At 39.1% G+C, this 24389-nt stretch overlaps 2 protein-coding genes across 7 annotated transcripts; both read right to left on the reverse strand.

The window, feature by feature from the left end:
• Positions 1-180: 180 nt before the first annotated feature.
• LOC307010065 (uncharacterized protein) lies at positions 181-9959 on the reverse strand. 2 transcript variants are annotated; one of them, XM_079634442.1, is made up of 11 exons: positions 9723-9959; positions 8439-8941; positions 8123-8210; positions 7864-7977; positions 7651-7751; positions 7417-7515; positions 6860-6980; positions 6508-6618; positions 6272-6424; positions 2449-2570; positions 181-2324 (listed from the first exon to the last, which is right to left on the reverse strand). In XM_079634442.1, exons 2-11 carry the CDS (start codon positions 8909-8911, stop codon positions 2171-2173), a joined length of 1536 nt encoding a protein of 511 aa, XP_079490568.1. In that variant the 5' UTR covers positions 8912-8941; positions 9723-9959; the 3' UTR covers positions 181-2170. The 2 variants fall into 2 exon arrangements, with proteins under 2 accessions (XP_079490568.1, XP_079490569.1); XM_079634443.1 differs by having other exon boundaries at positions 183-2324; positions 9752-9903.
• Positions 9960-12355: 2396 nt separating this feature from the next.
• Positions 12356-23215, reverse strand: LOC307010851 (uncharacterized protein). Of its 5 annotated transcripts, none has more exons than XR_013800285.1 (11): positions 22960-23215; positions 20718-21343; positions 20209-20296; positions 19966-20079; positions 19751-19851; positions 19506-19604; positions 15650-15779; positions 15315-15425; positions 15071-15221; positions 13628-13749; positions 12356-13505 (listed from the first exon to the last, which is right to left on the reverse strand). XR_013800285.1 is itself a non-coding variant. In XM_079635915.1 (9 exons), the coding sequence occupies exons 1-9, from the start codon at positions 23060-23062 to the stop codon at positions 15123-15125; spliced, it is 1347 nt and encodes a 448-aa protein (XP_079492041.1). In that variant the 5' UTR covers positions 23063-23203; the 3' UTR covers positions 15024-15122. The 5 variants fall into 5 exon arrangements, 1 of the variants encoding a protein (XP_079492041.1); XR_013800286.1 differs by having other exon boundaries at positions 20718-21219; positions 22960-23203; XR_013800287.1 differs by having other exon boundaries at positions 20718-21216; positions 22960-23201.
• Between the last annotated feature and the right edge of the window lie 1174 nt (positions 23216-24389).

The following is a 24389-nucleotide window of genomic DNA, read 5'->3' on the forward strand; positions in this document are numbered from 1 at the left end:
GCCTTCTGTCATGTGATTGATAGTTTATACATTTTAAACAAGTAAAAGGCCTTTTATTATTCACCTTCAGGTTGTTGTACGTGCATGTGTACAACTTTTACTGTGAAATATTTACAGATTTTAAAAAGTAAACATATGAATAACTTTTATATTTTCAGTAATTTTTCAAGATGAACACGACTGAAGCAACTTAGGTTTATTGATTATCCATACATCAATCAAATACAACCACATTAACATTGAGAATATGAGACATCAGAATGAAGGAAACCAAGGCCTAAATATAAAATGGGATAGTTAACTAGGAACATGTGACAACTCAATCAAAAACCATGGAGACAAACAAAGGGATCACAGGCAAACAAAAACACAACACAGAGAAAACAAAACTAAAACGGTGCATCGTTACAGTTAAAATGCAAGTATAAAATATGGCTTTTGAGGAACCGTTATCTCTCAATTGTCAAGTCAAGTCAAGTAACATGTATTTAAAATTGCGCTTTTTACAATACAGATTGTTTCAAAACAGCTTTACAGAGATAACAGAAAAACAATGCAACAAAGTTTGTTTCCAGAAGAAAATAGCGTCACATCCCAGCTCAAGTAAGTTCAGTGATGTTTCATTTTTGCTGTATAAAAGTTATTAATTTAGTTAATTATATAGCCGCTCTGGAGAAAACCGTGATGTCATCGTCCAGCTCAATTCAGTTCTCATATAATGGTATCAATGCAGGCCAGGTCAATATTATTGTTGAATATTAAATTAAATGTTAAATTTAATGTCATTGTATTGCAATGCATTATATGTTTTGAGTGAAATGTATATGCATTTTATGTAGTCTGCTATGTATTGTTATATATTGCTATATTGTATATCTCATTGATTTACATTACAACCTATCAAAATTTTCTCTTACTTTTTGGCCAATATCAGCAACTGCACCAAATTGCATACATTTCAATAAAAACAAAAAACATTTTAACAACAGTATGAGCTCTATATTCTCCTATATATCATACTATTCTCCTATGTATCATACTATATAAGTAATAAAAGCCTGATGTATCAAATATGATACTCAATAAACTGTTCCATTTCAAAAACGTATACCTTATAATTATTATGACTATATATTATGACATTATGACTATTACAGGGTTAATTAACCTCATTTCCATTTGTATTTGTCAGGTTTTACTTTTGGGTGTAGGTGAAAGGAGCGAGGACTCAAATGCAGGAGTCGAAGGGCTTTTAATGATAATAAAATAAATCAGTAATCAATAATAATAATAATCAATAATCAGATAACAAGATGGGAGGGGCTGGACAATCGACATGAGAGCACATGGCACAAGGAAACATGCATGACAATGTGCTCACACCAAACATGACTTGAACACAAGCACATGGTCAGTAAAATAAATCACCAGCCGTGTGCTCACACAAAACGAGACATGAACACGCAGCTAATGGGAACACTCATAAGTCACGTGTTCACACAAAACATGACAACATGAAAGCACACAGCTAGTGCAAAACACAAGCTGTGTGTTACACAGCACAAGAAAAAACATGACATGAAAGCACATGAAACAAGGCACAGTATAAAGGGACAAGAGCACATGAGGATCAGGTGAGCACAATTGGGGGCGTGGTAACAGGAAACAAGGAGGCGGGAGAAGAGAAGCACATGGCAAACACAAACAAAGACAGAGCCATGTGCTCAAAGACAAGACAAACATAGAAACATGAAACAAAAACAAAACAGACAAGGCTGCCAGGGCAGAACCCTGACAGTATTAAGCTTTGGACACTTCGGATCGGATTATCAAAAACACATACCAGGAGGAAACAGGGCCAGTGTGTGGACAGTTTGCATATAATAAGCAGGCATAGCCTATACTATATCAATTAATAGTAGGCTACCTTTTTTGTATTTTATTATTTCAGATAGACTGGGAGATAAAGTCACTGGAGTAGCTCTGATGCCTGCATTATGTGAAGGTGTGAAAGTAGTATCTAAAGTGTTGCCAAATATCTTTGCTTGAAATTATTAACCTTCATTTTCAGCATCTGACCTCCTTGAGTAGAAATAACGTTTCAGATCTGCAAGTTGGCTTGGGGGAATTTTGATGTTGATAAGTTCAGAGGCACCTGTTTTGAAGCAAGCTATTTCCCAGAAAATAAAGGAAAGCCAAAAGAACAGGTGACACTGTGACTTCCATGATTTGGATAGAGGTCCCGGATCACAGTCAGTATTTCCCTCACCTGTCGCTCTGATAACGACCCTTTCCAGCGCAGCAGACCAGGTACATACTGCTCACTGCAAAACATTCAGAAGACTTCACTGTTTGAAAACTCTCACACAATGAAAAGAGATACATTTAAAGACCTGCAAATTCATGTTTGAAACTGTAGTGAAGTGTTGATGACTGGTCTGGGTTTACCTTTCATGTGGAAAATCTCTGAACAAATCACAACAGGTAATCTTCAGTGCATCTACATCACTGCAAAGCAAAACTTCACTCATTCTCTGAAGGAGCTGGTTTTGCTGGGCAACACTGCCATTCTGCAGAGAGAAAACATAACGGGCTACAACTGTAACTGAACAAGATACTGCGTCAAAGACGACATTTTGGGGAATGCTTCCAGCGTGATAGCGTCTGAAGCACGTGTGGAACTAGTCCAATCTCGATTGATGTTGCATCATGACGTCACATGTGACGGCGTACATGGGAGCTACAAAGGGGAGCCGGCACACAACAGTGTTAGCTTCTGATAGGTCGGAGCAAGTCGTTCTCAGGCAATCGGGAGGTGTGGCAAAGGGACACAGCATCTCATTCTCTTCTCAGGGAACAAGGACTACAGTCGTAACCAGAGGCATTCCCTTTCGAGGGAATTGACGGTGCGTCGAAGACGACACTTTGGGGAACGAAATACCCAATGCGCCACAATGACTAGTGCCTGTCCTGGTGTGAAGCTTGTCAGGCACAGCTCAGGACGCGAGGACTTGAGAACCTGGCATGGAGGGCAAATCCAACCTATAATAACTACTGAAGGTGTGCGGGGAGGCCCAGTCAGCAGCATCACAAGTCACTTGAAGGAAAACCCAGATAGCAGGGCTTTAGAAGAAGCCACTCCTCTAGTGGAGTGGGCTCTTATCAGGAGAGGCGAGGGCAAACTGCGTGCCTCATACGTTAAAGAAATAGCCTCCACAATCCACCTGCTAATCGTCTGCTTAGATGCAGGGGAACCCTTCTTAGGTGACCCAAAGCACACAAATAGCTGGTCTGACTTCCTCCAACCCGAGGACCAACGTAAATAAGCATCTAAGGCCTGGACAGGGCATAGTAGGTGTATCCTTTCTTGATCAGCCAACACATGTGGTGGAGGATGAAAGGCCTACAAGATAACCAACCGTGCCACATTAGATGGCACTTTGGGCACGTAATAGCTAGCAGGAAGGCAGCTATGGCCGTCACATGGACGTTAAGGGTGGACGGGGAAAGACCATCAGAGAAATGGCTTTGACGGAACTCCAGCACTGAAGCCACTGAGCAGTTAACTGAGTCTAACTGGCGTTCTCTGCACCATTAACACATTCCACTTTAAAGTGTCCTCGACAGGATGTCTGCTCCCAAATTTTTGTTTACCCGGGAATGTACATTGCTCTGAGTGAGAGCAACTTGCCCTGGGACCAGAGGAGAACCTGATGCACCAGTCTGCACAGAGGTCACAACCTCAGGCCCCCCTGCCGATGTATGTAGGAGACTACCAACGTATTGTCTGTTCGAACTAGAACATGATGGCCCCTGAGGTCTGAGAGGAAGTCTTGGGGCTAGAAACACAGTCATCATCTCCAGGTAATTGCTGTGCCACAAAAGATGATGCCCTCTTCATAGATCTCTGGTAAAGCGGCCCTCCATGACTGCTCCCCAGGCCGTGAGGGATGCGTCCATAGTCACGATTTTCCGCTGACATGACATGACGCTTGCAACACAGGGCCCTTGGACAAGAACCGCTGTTTCTTCCACATAGCCAAAGAACGAAGGTATCTGCGTGTTACTTGTTCATGTGGAACAGGTTTATTGGGGAAAACCCTCTGGTCCTGAGACACCACTGCAGAGTATGTTTTGTAGTTATACAAAGGTATAACGTTGGACACTGCTTGCTGCCAGAAGCCCCAGCACTCTCTGAAAGTGTTTGACAGTGATGGCTTGACCTAACCTGATGTTGGTGAGTGTAGTCAAGATAGTCTCTATTCGAGAAGGAGACAGCTGTGCCGCATCATAGTCCCACATACCCCCAGAAACGTATTTCTCTGCTGGGGAGACAGTGAACTTTTATTGACATTGAGTCTCAACCCCAAGCACCTTAAATGGCGAAGAACGACATCTCAATACTGAACCACCATCTTTTCTGACTGGGCTAGGATGAGCCAGTTGTCGATATAATTGAGTATTTGAATGTCCTGAAGCCTCAGTGGGGCAAGAGCAGCATCCATACACTTTGTGAAGGTGCCAGGGGAAAGCGCTAGGCTGAACAAGAATAACCCGGTTTTGGAACGCTTTTCCCCCGAAAGCGAATCTCAGGAACTTCCTGTGTTGAGGAAGGATGGATATATGGAAATATGTGTCCTGAGATCTAAGGAAAAGACAAAAGAGAAACCAGTCCTCGGATATGATTTGACTCGCGATGATAGGGATAGTTAAAATTTTGAACCTGAATCTCCTCAGAGAATGATTCAATACCCTGAGATCTATGATGGGACGCAGCCCTCCATCATTCTTGGGAACTATGAAGTACCAGCTGTAAAACCCGGCCTCCCTCTCCTGAGAAGGAACACACTCTATGGCCTCTTTTGCTAAGAGGACTTGAACCTCAAGCTCCATCATCCGATCCTGCTCGGGGATGACAATAGTGTAGACCAACCCGCTGAACTTCGCCAGATGATACTCAAATTTAATTCTGTAACCTCTTTCCACCGTACGCAGGACCCACTGAGAAATATTGTGAAAACTACTCCAAGCCTCTACATATTCTAGTAGGGGGATTAGTCTTTCAAGACTGATCTCGGGTGTTGTGTGTAAAATAATTTTGGTGCCCTATAGCGGCTGGCTGGCAGCAGCTCACAGTGTGTGCCCCCATTCGTGATGAATCTAGGACAGGGAGACGCACACTTCCTGTATTGCCTATCACTCGCCATTTCTTTCTCTTTTTTTCACTTTCTTATGTGTGTGAAAGCTTTGCACCATTTGGACAAACAACACCAAATAAGACAGACAAGAGCAACACATAACACTTGGTGAAGAGCAGAAGCTAACACTGTTGTGTGCCGGCTCCCCTTTGTAGCTTCCGTATATGCTGTCACATGTGACGTCATGACGCAACACCAATCGAGATTGGACTAGTTCCACACGTGCTTCGGGCGCTATCACGCTATCAAGTGTCGTCTTCGACGCAACGGCAAACGATGAGCTTTTAATGCATTTGATGAATCTAAAAACAAACTGTTCTCTTATGTCATCAGTCAAGGATATGTGGAAGAATTCTGTTAAATGGGTCCTATTATACTTTATTACATTTTCAACTTTCTTTACTTTGCAACATTGCTGTTTGAGCATTAAAAAAAGTTCTGCAAAGTTACAAAGCACAAAGTCACTCCAAAGGGAGTTATGCTCTATATCAGTGTGCACTGTTTCTAAACTCCCTGAAACACCCTCGATTGAATTGTATTACGAGTTGGGGAGTCATGTTTATGACATCAGGTGCGTTTGACTCACTTTCGTTGGAGCAAGATGGCGGCATACCTTCTCTTAATTAACTATACAAAAAAAATGTGTGTAGTTAATTCGTTTTTTAACTATATCTCTAGAAAATGAAGAAATTAGAATGTGCATCAGGAGTGTTTTGAATGTGCATCAGACATGACGCACCAAATCACAACACACTGATCCAGTCGACCAATCAGAGCACATTACGCTTTATGGAAGGAGGGGCTTCAAAGAGATAGAAACTAAACAGAGCATTACTGACAGACTGGGATCAGAGGTGCTGCAACAATGTAAAAAATGTAAATAAGGTGTTTTTTGAGCATCCAAGCATGAAAAGCTATTCTAGTAGACAGCAAACAGCAAAAAAAAACTAAATCAAGACATTGAAAAAGGGCATAATAGGTCCCATTTAAATATTGTTTGACCCTGATTTCCAGGGTCAAGTGCATTAGGAAATCAGCCCATAAATACAAAAAAAAGTTTTTAAAAAAATCACCAGTTCAGAGAATCTTTTGTGAAAACATTGAACATCCTCTTTTATCTTTTCTTCAGCATTTCCCCAAAGCTTCTCTAGCTTTCTGAACTTTGTCTTCACCAGGCATTCCAGGTAGACTTTAGAAACACAGTCGTAAGCTATTTTCACAATGATCTGTCAGAAAGTATTGGAGAGAATGAGGGTGAGGTATGGAGCTTGAATCTGATTGGTTTTAAGGTCATATACACAGTGCGTACCATTTTGATTTCTAAGGCGGTCGGAGGCAGAGATGCACACTGCCTGTGGATTGCGTCCATCAGAACATCAATCTGCACATTCGTTTTCTTGAAATGACTTCCTAAATTGGCCTATATGAACATTTAAAGAAAAACAGGGCTGTAAGATTGATACAAAATGTGTTAGGAAAGGTACCTGTATTCTTAGTATTTATATCAGTAGCATGGAGAAAATATGGATATATGCAGATTAAATAATCCCAATAAATTGTTACGGATTTCACAACATTAATTTCAAGTGCATGGTAGCAATCTTTTCTTCTGAACAGATGATCATAAACACATATGTTGAAATAATCAAGACATACTGTACCTGTGCTAAGCATGTCATGATATCTTGTACTATGGATAAAGCATTATCTTCCAGTTTGCTTATAGTGCTTGAGATGTTATCGCTGTTGTTTTTATCTGGACTGATTTGTGTAGCATAACATCTGTAGTAAAATAACACTGATTTTTAATGACAAAACGAGAATTGTATGGTAAAGATTGCAGGGTTAACTTTTATTGTGACCATGTAAATCAATACATTTTAGATAGGGAAAAGCCAATTAAAAGTGCACTAAAAAGTTCACATAAAAAAGTTTTTTGACGAAAAGAAATTAATATTGGCACTAACATTTTTTTAAATGACTCACTCAGGATATAATGACTCTAGTCATAACCTATAGCTATTTTATTACATAAGGGCTGTCCACAATGGTTGATACAATATTTTAGCCAAATATGGCAGTCCAATATTAGTCTCTATCTTAATATGCCCACAATTATCTGACACTTTGAATAAATCAAAATGACAAATGTCTTTTAATGAATTATACAATATTACAGTTTCTGAGCCATGTATACTTCATGATCATTAGTAAATACCTGAGTTGCATACAAGTGTTGATAATCCGGAACAGATACACAGAGTTCTTCTCAGTGAACTTGAGTTTTTTTAGATGTTTATTCTCAGTATCCACATACCTAAGAAAACACATATTTATGTGTTACATTATCACAAACCTCCACACAACCATGCACCTGAAAGATAATCACTGGATACTCATTAAATGAGAAATGTTTTAGGCAAGGGGTAATAAAAGATGAGGAGAAACCTACTTCTGAGCAAAACCATGCAGCTCTTCACTACAGAGTATGTGTACTGCATGCATAAAGGTTTGACCAAAACTTTTAGCATCTAAAATAGCACAATTCAGACACTGTGAAGACAAAGCATGAAATATGTGAGCAATATATCATATAAATCCCTATGATACCTTTTTATGAGAAAACAAAAATAAATCTGGTTTACTTTCTCTCCCCAAGAGCTACCTGAGTGACATTTACGGGAAGTCTTGTGAACATTTCCTCATCCATTGAGTCCTCATTATGTCCATGTTGCTCATCATAGTGCAGGATGTTCTGTAAAGTCTTAGATATGTCCTTCTGTTGACATTAAAGTTGGACAGAGACATGTGTGTTACGTCTCTCTTGGTTTGGGTCCATTCATGCATTACTGAGATATTTGTCATTATAATGAGAGTGAAATACAGTTGTTAAAATAACACACAGTCATAAACTGTGAAGTCACCTGAATTTCTAGAAGAAGTTTCTGCTTTGCTCTCTCAAACCATCCTGTCAACAGCAGCGGGTCGGACACTCTCAGTTTTGAGTCTGAACTGAAACATACATGAGTATATAAGTCTCTTACACTCTTCAGGTATGCATTTATTTGTTAAAAAATACAGCAAAAACAGTAATTTTGTGAAATTTAACGCATCCTTGCTGAAAAGTATCTTTTTTTTTAAATCACAGTGACTCCAAACGTTTGAATGGTAGTTTCAACAGTTTAAATTAACTAGTTTGTTATACAAATTTTACATTTACAACAAATTTGCAGTGCATACCTGAAGAAAACATCTTTCCCCCACTGTAAAAGGCAGAAGCTCTCTTTCACCGACAGATCTCTGTTTAGGAGCAGGTCCAACTTGGGAAAGAGGTGACGGCTGTAACTGTCAATCAGACGATCTAGCAGTCCAGTATCTTTCAGTACAGGTGTTAATCGAAGCACCTCATGGCATATCATGCTCTGTGTGCTCTTTAGAAAGTCCTGTAACTGAGATCCTTGTGGTCCCTCTACTGGCAGCGTGGGAATGTGGTTTTCCACAAACTGATCTACTTCTTGAAGATACTCACAGAGCCAGTTTTGAGGGAAGCTGCCTTCTTTCTTGTCTATGGTAACACCGTTCAGTTTGCTCCATCTTTTCAACACCTTAGCTGCCTTGTCGAGTTCCCCAGGGTTTGATTGTGTACTCAGAATCTTTCTGAGAATATCGAGCTCTTTCTTGCCACTCACTTCAACCTCTGAACCAGATGCCATCCTTAAGTCAAGTGCTTTCCTGTTCTCCTGCTGTGAATTTCTGTGCATTAATTGCTTTTGAAATTTTAGACTTGTGTGTGAAACAACATGCAAAGACAACACCTGTGTCCACATTCGAAGGAGAATACATAAATTCTGCACTGCACATTTTAGACGAACTCTTTTAAAAGCTGAATTATCTATCCAATGTAGAAAAAGTTTCGTATGAGCAACTTATAATATTAAAAAGCAAAAACTTGAATGTCAAGTTTGGTGGTGAGGGTTCAACTGACAAGCTACTGAGCATGCTCAGTTTGATCACTAATGATGCACTTAAAGAATGTGTCAAAGCATGTGGACTTATGACATCAATGTTTGTTATTCAGAAATGGTTGAGTGTTTTTGATTATATTTTGCTGTAGAAGTTGTATGATGTATGAAGAATTCACCAAGAGTGATAAGTGTTTGGCGACGTTTCTTCCATTTCAATAAGTATATACAACTTGTTTTGGTGAAGGAAATAATTGTATCAGGTTGCACAACAAACAGACATGTAATATTAATGCTCAGCTTAATTAAAAAGTATTGAACTTGGATCCATAAGTAAAAACATAAGTAACCAACCTTAATTATGTTGATATTTAAAATTTTCTATAATCAAAAAAGTCCTGCAGCTGGTTACCGCAAGGTTTCTCAACTTTTTTTTTGTTTTTTACAGTGTGAATTCATTATTATAATTTTTTTTAAAGATGCTGATAATTTTATTTTATTTAACACTCCAAAAATGTCTGACTTTACTAAATTATAAAAAAATAAAAAAGCATTATCTTACCACCTATAGATGCAAAGTCCTAGGTTAACTTCACTGGTATTTAGTGGCAGAAAAATGGGTTTCGTATACTCCTCACAGAAGTCAGTCAGAAATCCATAAACAAGTGTGAGTTTAATCAAAAATACATTAATCCTGCTAGCTCCTGTTTCCTATGATATTACACATGTTAAACATCTTGTGTGATAAACGTATACATAATGACAAAACATGTAAGAAAAGTCCTGTCCAAACCTGTATAGAAAACTGGTTCTTCCTTTTTTCCCTGCCCTGTTTAATGCGTTACAAGTGGGCGTACCCATTAAAGAAACAGAACAGAAATGATACATCAGAAAACATAGGAAATAATACTGAAATTTATATATAAACACAGGAAATATCAGAAATATCAGAATATTGCCTCTCAAAGAAAGTTAAAAATATATATACTTTCAGTTGCTATATGCAAAATTAACACTCTAAGCAAACAATAATATAAAATATAAATATATTATTGAAATATTAAATTGGCAGCCCCTGATATTATAAGCCCCCTTACATAACATCCGGTAATTGTCTTTGTGTTCAACAAAACAATTAACAAATCAAAGAGCTAAACAAATTACTTAAATTAAAGATAACAAATAGTCTAATAGACTGAATCTCAGAAAATGTATTAATAAGACCTTAACCTGAATGTAGGCGATAAACCCCTAACAGATCCTTCAATTATTACGTGTAAGAGATAATCTAAGTCTGCCTATAAAGTAAACAAAGCTTAGCAACAGGCCGTAAAAGAGTGTTCATGTTGGTTTCCTCTTGGGCCTGCCACACAAGACCCCTGTTGTGAATGTTTGTTGCATGCGTCTCATTATTAATTCAAACTCTTTTGGATTATTGTTTCAGAATTGCATACTGTGGTTAACTAAGATCACATGTGTAGCATGTTTGGTATCTATGACTTCCATTTTCCTTCCCTATATTTGTTAATTTACATTTAGCTAACTCTGTGACAAATTAGTATTATAAGAATCTTGAAAGTTCTTCTCTTAAACTCACAATCCAATTTCATATGCAAATACCCTGCTAAAAAGAATCGGATCGTAAAGTTTCAAATGATTATCAAATTTAGATTGTGTTTCTAATTAGAAACTAATCATAAACATTGATTATTGATTAATTTCGATATTTGATTATTCTGGGTATCCCATACTTTCAATGATCTGTTCATTCGGGACCCAATGCCACACAAGTCACATGCCCCGGGCTACGTGGACCTCACAGACAAAATCACGGCAGTCTTGTCTCAACTTGCCAAGTCAGTGATAGACAGAAATCAAAAGGTCTTTAGATGACGTGCCTATGCTCATTCATACATGCGCCTTTAGTGTTTGACCAATCCTGGACACAGATAACATTTTATTTGTCAGGTTAAAATGTACGCTTACACAATTAAACAATTAGAAGCCAATTCAGAAATAATAAATACATGACATAATTTGCTCAAAGATGACTCTAAGACTAAGAAATGCATTCCAGGCAGAGACACACAGTGGTGTGTGAGTGTGTTACGAGTGCAAGACTTGGGAAGACACTGACACAGCACGGCATGAGGGTTTTCTGGTTACAGATTCCCAAAGTCTGCTCTGCCATTTTCCCTTAAATACCCAGACCAGAACAAAAGAACTATAAACATTTAGCACCCAAATATTAATGCAGTTATTGTTGGCCCTTCTCTTGTGACCATTTGGTTTTCGGGGGAGAGGAGAGAATTATAAGAGACACCACCCAAAAAGGAGAACCAAATTCTCTTAAGTTTTCAATCTTTCTCATAATACTAATGACTGCAATGAAATTAAGACCAAACCCATGTACATTTAAAATGATACCAAACATGAATGTGTCTAAACTATAGATTCACAAGATATGTCATATGTGATATATACATTTTCAGTGATCTTTCAGTGACTTGAATCAGGGGGAAAGGGGGGGGCATATATAAATGAGGAGACAAGTTTGGGCAAGGCTGTGTGTCCTGTGCTCTTTCTTTGAGGTCTTCTCTCCAGGGGTGTGTTTTATAGTTTTTTTGCAGGGATCTCTGCTTTCGTCTTGGCAAGAAAATCGAGTTTTACACCCCTTTCAATAAAGGGTGTGTTAGAAGTAAGAAACTGATGGCTTGCTCAAGGCTGCGATCTCCTGAATTCAAACAATGCTATAACTCATCGCTTCCCTGTATTCTATTTCCTGCTCTCTTTCCATTGCTGAACTGCATGCATGTATGTGTGTGTATGTTAGATTAGTGTAGTGTTTAGTCTAGTTATTAATAAAGTCTTAATTAATAAATAATCAATACTGAGCATTTGCTGGATGAACAATTAATTGTGGTATCAATTCTGCTACATCAAGTTAATTCTATTAATTGATCCAAATTAATTATAACAAGTTGTATAATTTCCTTTGAGCTAATTTGCTAAAAACAATAAATAAGTAAACATAAGGTTACTTTTATATGTTCAGTAATATTGATTATCAAGATGAACACTTGACAGAAGAAACTTAGTTTTATTGATTATCCAACATAATTTTTATTTAATTTAATTTTTTTATGGTGTTTATGTCAGGGAATGGCTGTAATGAATGCACATGACGGAGAAGTTAGATAACAAAACAGTCTTTAATAAAATAAACAAGGAACACTCAGAAGATTTCAGGAGAATAAATACAACCACATTAACATAGACGATACCAGACATTAGAATGAAGTAAACTCAGGGCTTTAACACATACTGGGATAATTAACGTAACTAAGAACACTTGAGAACTCAATAAAAAACCATGGAGACAAACTAGCAAAGGGAACACATGCAATCGGGAACAGAACACATAGAAAACGAAAACAAAACTGGGCATTATCTTTACAGTTAAAATGCAAGTATGAAGTTCAAAACGTAGGTTCGGGAGGAGCGTAAACATTCAGTCCTGTCAATCATCATTATATAAGCAGCAGACACCACGTCATCCCATTTACAGATTCTTCCGGCAGATTTAGAATACAAGCTATCAGAATTCTATCTTAGTTTTTGACCATATAAATATCAGCAACTGCTCTAAATTGCAAATATTTTCCTCAGTTTGGGCCTCTGAATAAAACCAAATAAATGTTTTACCTCATTGAGTATGAGCATTATCTTATATAATAAAAGCAATAAAAGCCTGATGTATCAAATATGATCCTCAATAAACTGTTCCATTTCAAAAATGTATATTTTTTATTATACTATTACTTTATATGGTTTTTAAGCTTTGACCACTTCGGATCGGATTATCAAAAGCGCATCTTAAAACCAGAAGGAAACATTGCCAGTGTGTGGACATCCTGCACATAATAAGTAGGCCTTGGCTATATCAATTAATAGTTGGCTACATTAAAAAAAAATGTATTTTATTATTTCAGATAGACTGGGAGATAAAGTCACTGGAGTAGCTCTGATGCCTGCATTAGGTGTGAAAGAAAAGAACTAGGACCTTGTTCAGATTTGAATGCTAGAAGGCAGAAATAACACAATGTTTGGGGAACATTCTCCATATCTTAATTTTACCAACTGAATAATGGTTTATTGAGTAAGTTGACATGTATTTGCAAAGTTACTTAAAGTCAATTGCATGTCTTCGAACGAAATTGAACGAAAATTTTCTTTTCAGCATCTGACCTCCATGAGCACATCCCGGATCACATCCAGTATTTCCTTCACCTGTCTGTCTGATAACGACCCTTTCCAGCGCAGCAGACCAGGTACATACTGCTCACTGCAAAACATTCAGAAGACTTCACTGTTTGAAAGCTCTCACACAATGAAAAGAGATACATTTAAAGACCTGCAAATTCATGTTTGAAACTGTAGTGAAGTTGATGACTGGTCTGGGTTTACCTCTCATGTGGAAAATCTCTGAACAAATCACAACAGGTAATCTTCAGTGCATCTACATCACTGCAAAGCAAAACTTCACTCATTCTCTGAAGGAGCTGGTTTTCCTGGGAAACACTGCCATTCTGCAGAGAGAAAACTCAAACCATGAGGTTTTTATTTATATAATGAATGTAAAAACAAACTGTTCTCTTATTTCAATAGTCAAGGATATGTGGAACAATTATGTTAAAGCGGTGCTATTATGCTTTTCTACATGTTCAACTTTCTTTAGCATGTAATGTTGCTGTTTGAGCATGAAAAAGTTCTGCAAAGTTACAAAGCACAAAGTCACTCCAAAGGGAGTTATTCTCTATTAGTGCGCACTGTTTCTGAATTCCCAGAAACGCCTCCATTGAAGTCTTGAGTTTTCTTCTGGGAACGAACACATCACAATATTCCTCGTTTTGATAATCCCCCCCAAGGCATACACACACACACACAAAAGGAGCGGGCCTGGTTGAGTTGTGTTAACAGTGTGTTAAAACTCGCAGTTAAGGGGCATGACATCTCCGAAACAAGCTCAAAGTGGCTGACCAAATGGTGCATTCAAGTCCTCCTGGGAAGGTTAGTATTACGAGATGTCAGGTTTGTTCAAGTCGCTTTTGTTGAAGCAAGATGGTGTTTTGGAGGCCAGCTAGTAAGAGCTGTGCAGGTAAACCTCCCTCCTCTGACCTCAAGAGGCACACTTGCAACTGATGCTATAGAGACAGGTCTTTAGCGTCCTTGTTAGCGCACCTGCCTCCCGTGACAGCGACCCTGGTTCGAGGCCCACACAGAGCAGAGTGAGTACCTGAGGGGTTACAATGGTGGAGTACCTTCTCTTATTTAAATACACAAAAATTCAGCAAGATTTTTAAACTCTACTTCTGGAAAATGAAGAACTAAGAATTTGCATCAGGGGTATTTTGCTTTCTTATGTTTTTAATTCATTTATGAACCAACTGTAAACTTGACATATTATATTGTTATATTACAGTGCTATTATATTTTGTGCAGGCAATTAGCTTATTTTAAAAAAAATCCTGAACTTCCCATTCTTATTTTATGACACTGTTAATGTGCGCTCAGCTCATAAATCTTTCTGGCATGACTTCAATGCACCAAATCAAAACACACTGATCCAGCTGACCAATCAGAGCACATTTGCACTTTACGGAAGGGGGGGCTTCATAGTGCGTTACAGACTGGGAAGAGAGGTGCTTCAACAATGTAATAAAAATAATGTTTTGTAAACAGCCAAGCATGAAAGGCTATTCTAGTTGACTCCAAACTCTAAATAAAGAAAAAGGGCATAATAGGTGTACTTAAGTTTAAATATAGTTTGACCCTGATTTCCTATGATCAAGGGCATCAGGAAATCAGCCCTTAAATACAAATATAAATTAAAGCACTTATTTTTTTCACCAGTTCAGAGAATGTTTCGTGAAAACGTTGAACATCCTCTTTTATCTTGTCCTTAGCATTTCTCTAGCTTCTCTAGCTTTCTGAACTTTGTCTTCATCAGGCATTCCAGGTACACTTTGGAAACACAGTCGTAAGCTATTTTCACAATGATCTGTCAGAAATAAAGAAAGTATTGGAAAGAATGAGGGGTGACGTATGGAGCTTGAATCTTTTTGAATGGTTTTAAGGTTTATACAGTGCGTACCAATTTGATCTCTAAGGCAGTCGGAGGCAGAGATGCACACTGCCCCTGGATTGCCTTTATCAGGATATCAATATCCACATTCTTTTTCTTGAAATAACTTTTTAAATTGGCCTACAAATGAACATTTAAAGACAAACAGGATTGCAAGATTTATACAAAATGTGTTAGGAAAGGTATCAGTATCCTTGGATAAATATAAATATAAATAAAATGTATGCATCTGAAATAATCCCAATGAGATAGATGGAGTTAATTTCAAGTGCATGATAGCAATCTTTTCTTCTGAACAGATGATCATTAACACAAACTGCATGTTGAATAAAATCGAGACATACCTGTGTTAAGCATGTCATGATATTTTGTACAATGGATAAAGCCTTATCTTCCAGTTTCTGTAGCATGCTTCTAGTTTTTGAGACATCATCGCTGTTGTTTTTATCTGGACTGATTTGTGTAGCACAACATCTGTAGTAAAATAACACTGATTTTATTCAAAACTGCCGAAAATTCTCAGAATTAAATATTGTAGGGTTAACTGTAAGCATGTGAACCAATACATTTTAGATAGGGAAAAAGCCGAATAAAAGTGCACTAAAAAGTTAACTTAAAGAGAGGCACTTGTGGTTAAACCTCTCTAATATAAAAGATAAGGACAAGTTCTCTCTGTTGGATGGCGTCAACGCGGTTGTTGAGAGGTTTCAGGAGGCCAAAAAGCAGGCGGCGTTCCAGCAGTATCTCCCTGCCTCTCTGAGGTCTCAGGGGCAGCTCCTCACATCGGGTGCAACAAAAGCAGAGCGTTACCTCTCGATTCGGGGTTGGGGAAGTGCTCGAAGTCAAAGGGCCCTATTTTAACGATCTGAAACGCAAGTATCAAACGCGAAACGCAAGTAACTTTGTGGGCGGATCCCGGGCGCTGTTGCTATTATACCAGTCCAGTGGGATACATGACTCTTGCCCGACCCGGCGGAAATCTAAAATGGGTTGGTCTGAAGTAGCTTCATTATTCATAGGTGTGGTTTGGGCGTAACGTGAAATAAACCAATCAGATTCCCTTTAAGAGCAGGCGTGCTTGTTCCATGGCGGATTGCTAACGGCGGATTTGCCAGGCACACGCCAGGAGCGGTTCACGACTGAGGAGACCGACGTTCTTGTCAGGGTCGTAAAAGACAGAGAAGTGACATTGGGGATGGGAGAAACCCACCCAAATTAGATTCGGTTAAACAGGCGTATAATAATTTGGGTAAATGTGTAATCTAGATTTATGCCTATTTTTTCACATCTTCACGGACACAACAATGATTTCCCTCATGTGTTAATATTTTTCCTTGTAATAATGTATGATTTACAAAAATGAAAACTGCTGCGTCTGTTTAGATTAGAGAATCAAAGTGTATGCGCGTTGTTCACACGCTACATAATGGCCAAGCATGCGCCCTTAAAATAGCACCACTGTCTTTAGACTAGGTTTTTCCAGGTCAGTGGTGGAATTGTTTTCTAAAACGGCAAAATAGCACCAGAAAACTTTTGCGCCGGAACACGCCTCCTCTTTTCGCTGAACCGCCCCCGGGAGCGCAAGTTAATTCTCTAATTTTGCTGTGAGGGAAAAGTTTGCTGTGCACGGGTGCAAAATAGGAATGATGCATGCGTCGTTGTACAAAGTCAATTGCGCTGGGTGCAAGATAGGGCCCAAAGTCTGACACAGGGAAGACCTGAGGAACGCCATTCTAGCTAGGACTACCGTCCTTCGGATGAGACGTTAAACCGAGGTCCTGACTCTCTGTGGTCACTAAAAATCCCAGGATGTCTTTCGAAAGAGTAGGGGTGTAACCCCGGCATCCTGGCCAAATTTGCCCAGTGGCCTCTGTCCATCATGGCCTCCTAATCATCCTCCTATATATACTAATTGGCTTCATCACTGTCTCCTCTCCACCAGTAAGCTGGTGTGTGGTGGGCGTTCTGGCGCAATATGGCTGCCGTCGCATCATCCAGGTGGATGCTGCACATTGGTGGTGGTTGAGGAGATTCCCCCCTTCTATGTAAAGCGCTTTGAGTGTCCAGAAAGGCGCTATATAAATGTAATGAATTATTATTATTATTATTATAGGAAGAAGCTGGAAGAGGAAGTACAGCTAATAGACTGGAATACGGAGGTAGTGCTTCCCACCCTGTCCACCCACAAACCTTCTCTGTCACTGGTCCCCTCCTGCACTAATGTCTCTTAATCACCACGGGTCCCGTCCAGCACAGAGTTGTCTTCGTCACGACTGGTTCTGTCCAACACAGTATTGTCTTTGTCGCCATTATCCTTGTCTATCACCAAGTCTGTCTCTGCACCCAACTTTCCTCTCCTGTTCGCTCCACCAAAGCCAGGCATTCCCTTGGCCCCGCCTCCACTGGATTCTTTCAGCCCTTCAGCTCCACCATGCAACCCGGATGCGCCTTGGGACTCTCAGTCACCAGCTCCGCAGAGGCATGGGGATTCCCTGGCTCCACCTCGGGTCGTCGACCAGTCGGCTGCGTCCTGGCTCCTCGTCCCCTCGGCTCCAACTGTGACCGTCGTCCCCTCAGTTCCACCGGGCTCCCTCATCCCACCGGCTCTGTCCTGGTCAGTCATTGCTCCACCGTCGCCTGGGACTTCCAGGCTGTCTCTCAGGCTCCACCGGGGTCCTCGCTCACACCGCCTCAGTCCTCAGGCCCAGTGGCTCCAGCTCAGCTGCTCGAAGCCGGGACTCTGCCTTTATCACCAGGTCCAGCGATTGTGTCGGGTTTCTCGATCCAATGGACTTCACCTGGGCCTCATCTCCCTGTGTCACCTCGGTCGGTCATGCTCAAATTACCACTTTGTGGACTCCCTCCATCAATGTCCATTCCTCCCTGGATCTTACCACCATCTACTCTTCCATGGGTCCTTCCACCGTCATCTCCTCCACATGTCATCTTTGGGCCCCAGGTTCCTCCCATGTGCCCCCCTATGGGAGCAGATTTCCTCAATCTAACCATCACGGTGCGAGGCCGCGCCTTCATGGGAGGGGGCGTTCTCACGATCAGGGGTGCGTTTCCCGAAAGCATCGTTAGCCAACTATGGTCGCAAGTTCCGTCGTTATCAGCATAGTTCAACGATTTGGTGTTTCCCGAAACCATCGTTCCAACGAACGTTCGCAAACAGCATCGCAAACTTGTGTGGTTGGAACGACTGCTCTCGAGCTGTGGTTAGAAGCATAGTTTCTAGTTTACATGAGATGTAGACTGAATAAATCCTTATCTTTAGCAAAATAAGCAAGCTGACATGCAGTACAACCCGTGTTATTTATTTAGAATACATACAAATGTAATTTACGTCTTTTAGTTTGTCAAGAGATTTAAAACACCGTTTTTGAAGACTGCGCATGTGCGAACGCGCTCTACTATGTAAGAACGAGCCAAATATTGAGTCTGGTAATAAAGCAAAATAACTGAGAAAAATTAGAAATGGTCTTCAGATGCCATGTCTGTAACTTATATGACAAAATCTAGCGTTAATTCGATCTCAAACAGATTAATTAAAATAATTTATTAGTCCACCACGTGCGAGACGTCATAAACCAGCGTGGTTGAACGATACTTTGCGACATATGGTTTCGGGAAACAGTCGTGACGAGCTAGTTGATTTCTCCAACGATGCATCATTCTATGGTAGTTAAGCAGTGAGCTATATAGTTGTACGGGAAACGCACCCCTGTGTGTTTAGTTTAGTTTACATGGACTTTTAGTTTGCATTCATCAGTTATGTGTCTCCTGTGTTTCCTTTGTTCCTAGTTTCCCGCCAGTCGTCATGGACACTCATTTAATCATCACACCTGTTCATTATGTTATCATTATCACTGTGTATTTAAGTTCCTCTTTGTGGTCCTTTCAATTGTCCGGTATTGTTCGTGTGTTCGCTGTTATTGACTTCTACACAGTCACGTAGCTTTTCTTCAAGTGGATTACTTTAATTTGTTTGATTTCATATTTAGTTTGATTGAAACTTCTGAACTTTTCATCATTATCCTCTGGACCAAATCGTTTTAAATATTCCCACAATTATAATATGACACTTTGAATAAATCAGTCAAGGGTGACAAATATGTCTTGACATTTTCATAATGCAGAATTAATTATACAATGTTACAGTTTCTGAGCCATGTATACTTAATGATCATTAGTAAATACCTGAGTTGCATACAAGTGTTGATAATCCGGAACAGATACACAGAGTTCTTCTCAGTGAACTTTAGTTTTTTTAGATGTTTATTCTCAGTATCCACATACCTAAGAAAACACATATTTATGTTAAGTACAGGATCACAAACCTCCCCTCTCCTGCACAAAATAGATAATCACTGGATACTCATTAAATGAGAGTTTTAATCTGTAAACCTTTGGCGAGAGGTAATATAAGATGAGGAGAAACCTACTTCTGAGCAAAACCATGCAGCTCTTCACTACAGAGTATTTGTACTGCATGCATCAAGGTTAGACCAACTTTTTTTGCATCTAAAATAGCACAATTCAGACACTGTGAAAGCAAAACATAAAATATATGAGCAATATATCATATAAATCCCTATGATACCTTTTTACATGAGAAAACAAAAATAAATCTGGTTTACTTTCTCTCCCCAAGAGCTACCTGAGTGACATCTATGTAAAGTCTTGTGAACGTTCCCTCATCCATTGAGTCCTCATTATGTCCATGTTGCTCATCATAGTGCAGGATGTTCTGTAAAGTCTTAGATATGTCCTTCTGTTGACATTAAAGTTGGACAGAGACATGTGTGATACATCTCTCTTGGTTTGGGTCCATTCATGCATTACTGAGAGTGAAATACAGTAATTAAAATAACACACAAACAGTCATAAACTGTGAAGTCACCTGAAGTTCTAGAAGAAGTTTCTGCTTTGCTCTCTCAAACCATCCTGTCAACAGCAGCGGGTCGGACACTCTCAGTTTTGAGTCTGAACTGAAACATACATGAGTTAAGTACATAATAGTACACATCAATTTTCAAAAGCTTGGTTACATTTTTTAAAGGTTTTTCAAAGAAGTCTCTTATGCTATTCAAGGCTGCGTTTTTTTTTTTTTTTCAAAAGCACAGTAAAAACAGGAATAATGTCAAATAATATTACAATTTAAAAGAACTGTTAATTTTAATACATTTTAAATGTAATTTCATCCTGTGATGGAAAAGCATGAAATACAATAAGTGTCTTTAGTGTACTTTTTGATCAATTTAATGCATCCTTGCTGATTAAAATAATCAATTTCTTATTTATTTTTTAAAGTGTCTCCAAACGTTTGAATGATAGTATACATTTCAACAGTTCAAAATTAACTTGTTTATTATACAAATTTTACATTTACAACAAATTTGCAGTGCATACCTGAAGAAAACATCTTTCCCCCACTGTAAAAGGCAGAAGCTCTCTTTCACAGACAGATCTCTGTTTAGGAGCAGGTCCAACTTGGGAAAGAGGTGACGGCTGTAACTGTCAATCAGACGATCTAGCAGTCCAGTATCTTCCAGTACAGGTGTTAATCGAAGCACCTCATTGCATATCATGTTCTGTGTGCTCTTTAGAAAGTCCTGCAACTGCTCTAACTGAGATCCTTGTGGTCCCTCTACTGGCAGCGTGGGAATGTGTTTTTTCATAAATTGATCTACTTCTTGAAGCCAGTTTTGAGGGAAGCTGCCTTCTGTCTTGTCTATGGTAACACCGTTCAGTTTCCTCCATCTTTTCAACACCTTAGCTGCCTTGTCAAGGTCCCCAGGGTTTGATTGTGCACTCAGAATCGTTCTGAGAATATCGAGCTCTTTCTTGGGACTCACTTCAACCCCTGAACCAGATGCCATCCTTAAGTCAACTGTGCTTTCCTCTTCTCCTGCTGAATGCATGTGGATTTCTGTGCATTAACTGCTTTTGACATTTCAAACTTGTAAGTGAAACAACATGCAAAAGGACGACACCTGTGTCCACATTCAAAGGAGAATAGCCTACTGCATTCTGCACTGTAAAAAAAAACAACTTTCATTTTTAGACAAACTTTTTTTAAAAGCTGGATGAACTATCAAATGTAGAAAAAGTTCAAATATTAAAAAGCAAAAACATGAATGTCAAGTTTGGTGGTGAGGGTGAATTAAAAGGCTGCTGATGATGCACTTAAATAATTAGTTTTTGGTCAAATCATGTGGACTTATGATGACATAAATGTGTTTTATTCAGAACTAATTGATGTTTTAGGTTTATGTGGTGTTTTTGATTATATTTTGCTGTAAAAGTTGTATGATGTTTCAAGTCACCAGAGTGATACGTTTTTGGCTAAGTTTCTTCCATTTAACTTTGGTGTATGGAAATAATTTTATCAGTTTGCTTTAGGAGATATCATTAGGAAACATGAAATTAGCTTTCACTGTTATGCCGATGATACTCAGCTGTATATTTCTTCAAAACCTAACGAAACCAATTAACAAAATTAACAGAATGCATAGCTGATATAAAAAATTGGATGACTAGTAATTTCCTACTACTAAATTCTGAAAAAACAGAGATTCTAATTATTGGACAAAAAACTTCCTCACGTAATAACCTAGAGTACTGTCTAACACTTGATGGCAGTCCTGTTAAGTCTTCGTCGTCGGTTAGGAACCTGGGTGTGCTCTTTGATACCAATCTTTCATTTCAAAGTCACGTGTCTAGTATCTGTAAAACCGCATTTTTCCATCTTAAAAATATATCTAAATTACACCATATGCTCTCATTGACAAATGTGGAACAATTAGTTAATGCGTTCATGACCTCAAGGCTAGAGTATTGTATTGCTCTACTGGGTGGTTGCCCTGCACGCTTAATAAACAAACTACAGCTAGTTCAAAATGCAGCAGCTCGAGTTCTTACCAGAACAAGGAAGTATGACCATATTAGCCCGGTTCTGTCAACACTGCATTGGCTCCCAAAATATCGGATACATTTTAAAACATTGCTGATTACTTACAAAGCACTAAATGGTTTAGCTCCGCAGTACTTGAGCGCGCTCTTAACGCATTATAGTCCTTCACGTCTATTGCGATCTTCACGAAGTGATAAAATTCTGTCTAAAAATGTTTAAGGCCAGACAAGTAGTTTGTTATGGCTTGGTTTGTAGGGAATTACAAACCTGCGCACATATATTCAAATGCGCATAACTATAGAATTAATTCTTAATGCAGTCTAATGACTAATGATCGGAAGTGAATCAATCCAAACTAACTTTAGCTGGAAAATATCTTTATTCAAGAACCTCTATAAAGCCAAAACAATCTCTGTTACCTTAAATTATCCGTTTATCACTGTAAAGCTGCTTTGAAACAATCTACATTGTTAAAAGCGCTATATAAATGAAGATGACTTGACTTGACATTGACTTCCATAGTATTTTTTTCCTATGGAAGTCAAAGGGGTCCATCAACTGTCTGGTAACTGACATTCTTCCAAATATCTTCCTCTGTTTTCAGCAGACGAAATAAATTCATACAGGTTTAAAACAACTTAAGTAAATGTTTTTTTTAACAGTGTGAATACATTTTTTTTCCTCAAAGATGCTGACCATTTTATTTTACCCTCCAAAAATGAAAAAGTATTATCTTACCATCGGAGGTTTCTGCATGCTGCATTGGCATCACAAGAGGAAACTGATCCTCTTTTTTCCTGGCTGTTTTTTTCCTCCAAAAAAACTTTAACGATTTAAACATTTTTGTAGGTGTAATGTTTCTGTATATTAAGGGCTTTAAGATTCTGCAATCTGTTTGATTTAGATCCGTGAAAAAGTCAGCTGTAGTACAGGTGCTCAATAGTAAATGGTGAAATTCAACTACTGTATGTTGTTGCTGTTTCTGCTCTTACGCACAGGATATGATTGTGGTTTGAGCAGTAAGTTTGCATAGTGTTTCATATTAAATTAAAGCTGCAAGCTGTGATGAAAGGGCCCTCACACCCGTGCCACCGCCATCCGGTGGCTTTAGGAAAACAGAGCATGGTGGGCAATGTGCATTTAAGTAGGTAAATACAGGAGGAGCAAGTCATTTACAAAAATGTCCTTTATTATGGGGATAATATTTATTATATAATTTATAATCAAACGTGTGAAGTTTGGGGCAGATTGGACATTGTTTGCCTAAGTTACAGCAACTTCCTGTTTCATGGCGAAACATACTATGTATGTCATGAAAGACCCATATATGCATTCCCAGTTCAAACCCGTGCCCACTCGGCCCATAAATATGCCGTTCAAGACCCATATATGCATTCCCAGTTCAAACCCATGCCCACTCTGCCCATATATGTCATGAAAGACCCATATATGTGTTCCCAATTCAAACCCATGCCCACTCGGCACATAAATATGTCATGCAAGACCCATATATGTGTTCCCAGACCAAACCCATGCCCACTCTGCCCATATATAAACCATGCAGGACCCATATATGCATTCCCAGTTCAAACCCGTGCCCACTCGGCCCATAAATATGCCGTTCAAGACCCATATATGCATTCCCAGTTCAAACTCATGCCCACTCGGCCCATAAATATGCCATTCAAGACCCATATATGTGTTCCCAGATCAAACCCATGCCCACTTGGCCCATAAATATGCTATGCAGGACCCATATATGTGTTCTCAGTTCAAACCCATGCCCAATTGGCCCATGCCTGTCCCTTATGAGGCCCATGTAATCAGCTCATATGGGCTTCCTATATGGGACTCATACTACAAAACCTACATGGGACCCGCTGATTTCACCCAGCCAAAGCCCATGCCCACACAGTAACCATGGAACCCATACTTAACCCATCTGGGCCCCACATGTCATTGCTGGCTGGGTAGGGTTTAGAGTATTTATTTGTTCCCACATTAATTTCACACATGTCTAGTACAATTATGTGGTTTTGTTTTATTAATACAGTGTATACTTTTTTCTTGATATACCCCGATAGAATGTAAGTGAATGTGACAACATGCCCCATGGGTGGGGTACATTGTAAACTAATTTTGGAGTTTGACAACAAACACACAATTTT

This window comes from Phoxinus phoxinus, assembly GCF_949152265.1.
Source record: "Phoxinus phoxinus genome assembly, chromosome: 14".
NCBI lineage: Eukaryota > Metazoa > Chordata > Actinopteri > Cypriniformes > Leuciscidae > Phoxinus > Phoxinus phoxinus.

Excerpts from the sequence above, each read along its gene's own strand:
- LOC307010851 (XM_079635915.1), bottom strand. The coding sequence starts at position 23,062 with ATGTTTAAATCGTTAAAGTTTTTTTGGAGGAAAAAAACAGCCAGGAAA. Across the intron at positions 20,297-20,717 it reads GGGAAAGATGTTTTCTTCAG|TTCAGACTCAAAACTGAGAG; the intron begins GTATGCACTGCA and ends TGTATGTTTCAG. Across the intron at positions 15,780-19,505 it reads AACACTTGTATGCAACTCAG|ATGTTGTGCTACACAAATCA; the intron begins GTATTTACTAAT and ends ATTTTACTACAG.
- LOC307010065 (XM_079634442.1), bottom strand. The coding sequence starts at position 8,911 with ATGGCATCTGGTTCAGAGGTTGAAGTGAGTGGCAAGAAAGAGCTCGAT. Across the intron at positions 7,516-7,650 it reads CTGCATGGTTTTGCTCAGAA|GTATGTGGATACTGAGAATA; the intron begins GTAGGTTTCTCC and ends GTGTTTTCTTAG. Across the intron at positions 6,425-6,507 it reads CCGCCTTAGAAATCAAAATG|ATCATTGTGAAAATAGCTTA; the intron begins GTACGCACTGTG and ends ACTTTCTGACAG.